The following is a 3078-nucleotide window of genomic DNA, read 5'->3' on the forward strand; positions in this document are numbered from 1 at the left end:
GCCTCTTCTCTTCTTTAGAGGGACACCAGTCATATTGAATTAGGGCCTCTCCTTCATGGCCTTGTACATTCTTTTTTTTTTCTTTGAGAGGGAGTCTCACTCTATCGCCCAGGCAGGAGCAATGGAGAATGGGTTTCACCATCTTGGCCGGGCTGGTCTTGAACTCCTGACCTCGTGATCCACCCTCCTTGTTCTCCCAAAGTGCTGGGATTACAGGCATGAGCCACCGCGCCCAGCCTGGCTTTGCAGATTCTTAGTAGGAAAATTCCCATCCCCCACTTCTCGTGTCTCCGTATGCTAGGACTGCAACTGGAATATTTTGGAGCTGTTTAAAGGCTCTATCTCCAAATATGGTCACATTGGGGGTTCAGAGCTTCAACATGTTAATTTGGGCAGGTGGGGGGCACAGTTTAGTTCATAATACCCACTATCCTACAGATTTAAACGACACACACCAAACATTCATCTGTATGTCCCTCAGTTCTGAACAAGGTAGGAAATGAAAGGAACAATTTTCAGAACACCAAGATCCTTCACATAGACCAAGGTAAGGCATATGAATTTAATTCCAAATACAATAAGAAAATTTCAGAGTTTAAGCAGAAAAGTAACAGTCTGATTTATAAGGATTACTCTGGCCATTGTGTAGAACACCTATTTTAAATTACTAAGTCTTTTTTCAAGCCTATGTGACAAGGCTCTGTTCTAAGTGCCTTAAAATGCTCTATTTTGTCCTCACTACCACTCTATGAGATTACTATCCTCATTTTGCAGGTAAGGAAACTATGATTATTATCCTCGTTTTGCAGATAAAGAAACGATGATTCAGGCAAGTGAAGTTACCTCCCTAAGGTCGGAGAGCTAGTATCTGCCGATGCCAGAGTTCACACCCACTATGTTCAACTCAGTTAAATGTGAACATGGCATAGAAACACATTTATGCTGTTGCTTCAAAAGTAACGAAGATACACTAGAAACTATTATTTGTCTCTCTTTCCCTTCGGCGCGCCACTGAAGATCCTGGTGTCGCCATGGGCCGCCGCCCCGCCCGTTGTTACCGGTATTGTAAGAACAAGCCGTACCCAAAGTCTCGCTTCTGCCGAGGTGTCCCTGATGCCAAGATTCGCATCTTTGACCTGGGGCGGAAGAAGGCAAAAGTGGATGAGTTTCCGCTCTGTGGCCACATGGTGTCAGATGAATATGAGCAGCTGTCCTCTGAAGCCCTGGAGGCTGCCCGAATTTGTGCCAATAAGTACATGGTAAAAAGTTGTGGCAAGGATGGCTTCCATATCCGCGTGCGGCTCCACCCCTTCCACGTCATCCGCATCAACAAGATGTTGTCCTGTGCTGGGGCTGACAGGCTCCAAACAGGCATGCGAGGTGCTTTTGGAAAGCCCCAGGGCACTGTGGCCAGGGTTCACATTGGCCAAGTTATCATGTCCATCCGCACCAAGCTGCAGAACAAGGAGCATGTGATTGAGGCCCTGCGCAGGGCCAAGTTCAAGTTTCCTGGCCGCCAGAAGATCCACATCTCAAAGAAGTGGGGCTTCACCAAGTTCAATGCTGATGAATTTGAAGACATGGTGGCTGAAAAGCGGCTCATCCCAGATGGCTGTGGGGTCAAGTACATCCCCAATCGTGGTCCTCTGGACAAATGGTGGGCCCTGCACTCATGAGGGCTTCCAATATGCTGCCCCCACTTAATACCAATAAATTCTACTTCCTGTCCAAAAAAAAAAAAAAAAGAAACTATTATTTGTCTCTGGATGATGAGATTTTTTTAGATTGGATAATGCAGTGTGAAGAAGTAGCAAACAGAAGTTAAGCGCTTGTGTTGTGGAATTTATAGATAATAATAACAAAACATGGGCATAAGCGCGACTATTTTCCCGGCACTATTCTGAATGTTTCACAGGGTGAGCTCCTTGAATTCTCAGAAGAGATCTGCCTGCCCTGGAAAGTCCATTCTTTTTCTTCTAATGAGCCTTGCTGGAATAAGTTATGTTGTCCTAACAAGACAGGATAGAAATACTACTGCTACCAATTATATTAATACGAGCTATTAGCTATGAGAGAGCAGGTACTTTTATAAGCATTTAGCCTGTATTAGCTAATTTAATCCTTGCAACAGCCCATTGTCACTATTAAGATTCCCAGTTTTCAGAAGAGGAACTGAGGCACACGGCTATATGGCTTGCCCAAAGACATAAAGTTAGTAAGTTATAAAAGAAGATTTTGAACGAGAGTGTGGTTCTAATGTCTAAGCACACTTCAGTCTACTGGGAGTCCTTATCCTCTGTAACAGTTGAACCAACTGAGGCATAGGGAGATTAAGTAACTTGTCCAAATGAGCAAGTCATAGAACTAGCTGTGTGACTCTGGGCAAGTCACTTAAGCTCTCTTGATCTTGGGCTCGTTAGTTGTAGAATGGGTAAGTGATACTAGGCATACAATAAATTTGGGTGATAATTAAATGACAGGCTGGGTGCAGTGGCTCACACCTGTAATCCCAGCACGTTGGGAGGTCAAGGCGGGCAGATCACCTGAGGTTGGGAATTCGAGACCAGCCTGACCAACATGGAGAAACCCCGTCCCTACTAAAAATACAAAATTAGTCGGGTGTGCTGGTGCGTGCCTGTAATCCCAGCTACTCAGGAGGCTGAGGCAGTAGAATCACTTGAACCTAGGAGGCAGAAGTTGTGGTGAGCTGAGATCATGCCATTGCACCCCAGCCTGGGCAACAAGAGTAAAACTCCATCTCAAAATAATAATAATAATAATAATAATAATAATAATAATAATAATAAAGTGACATAAATATACATAAAGCTCTAGGCTTACTTCCTGCCACACAGTTGGTGCTCAAAATAGTTTCTGTTGATAGTTGGAGTCTTAAAATGAGCATATATTCCTTTAAAATCTGCAAAAACAACAAAACATTTGTATTTTCAGTTGAACCCTAACATGTCATTTCTCTGAGCAATGAGACTTGAATGCATTTAACAGAGCATGACATTCTCTCACTATATCTTCATCTCTCTTGGATTTTTATTTCCTCTGACCAATTTTAACACCTGC

General features: G+C 43.6%; 1 protein-coding gene across 1 annotated transcript; it reads left to right on the forward strand.

The window, feature by feature from the left end:
* Window positions 1-977: 977 nt before the first annotated feature.
* LOC115892870 (60S ribosomal protein L10-like) lies at window positions 978-1745 on the forward strand. The gene has a single exon (XM_030915415.1). The coding sequence runs from the start codon at window positions 1032-1034 to the stop codon at window positions 1674-1676; it is 645 nt and encodes a 214-aa protein (XP_030771275.1). The 5' UTR covers window positions 978-1031; the 3' UTR covers window positions 1677-1745.
* The last annotated feature ends 1333 nt before the right edge of the window (window positions 1746-3078 follow it).

This window comes from Rhinopithecus roxellana, chromosome 13 (genome assembly GCF_007565055.1).
Source record: "Rhinopithecus roxellana isolate Shanxi Qingling chromosome 13, ASM756505v1, whole genome shotgun sequence".
NCBI classification, from domain to species: domain Eukaryota; kingdom Metazoa; phylum Chordata; class Mammalia; order Primates; family Cercopithecidae; genus Rhinopithecus; species Rhinopithecus roxellana.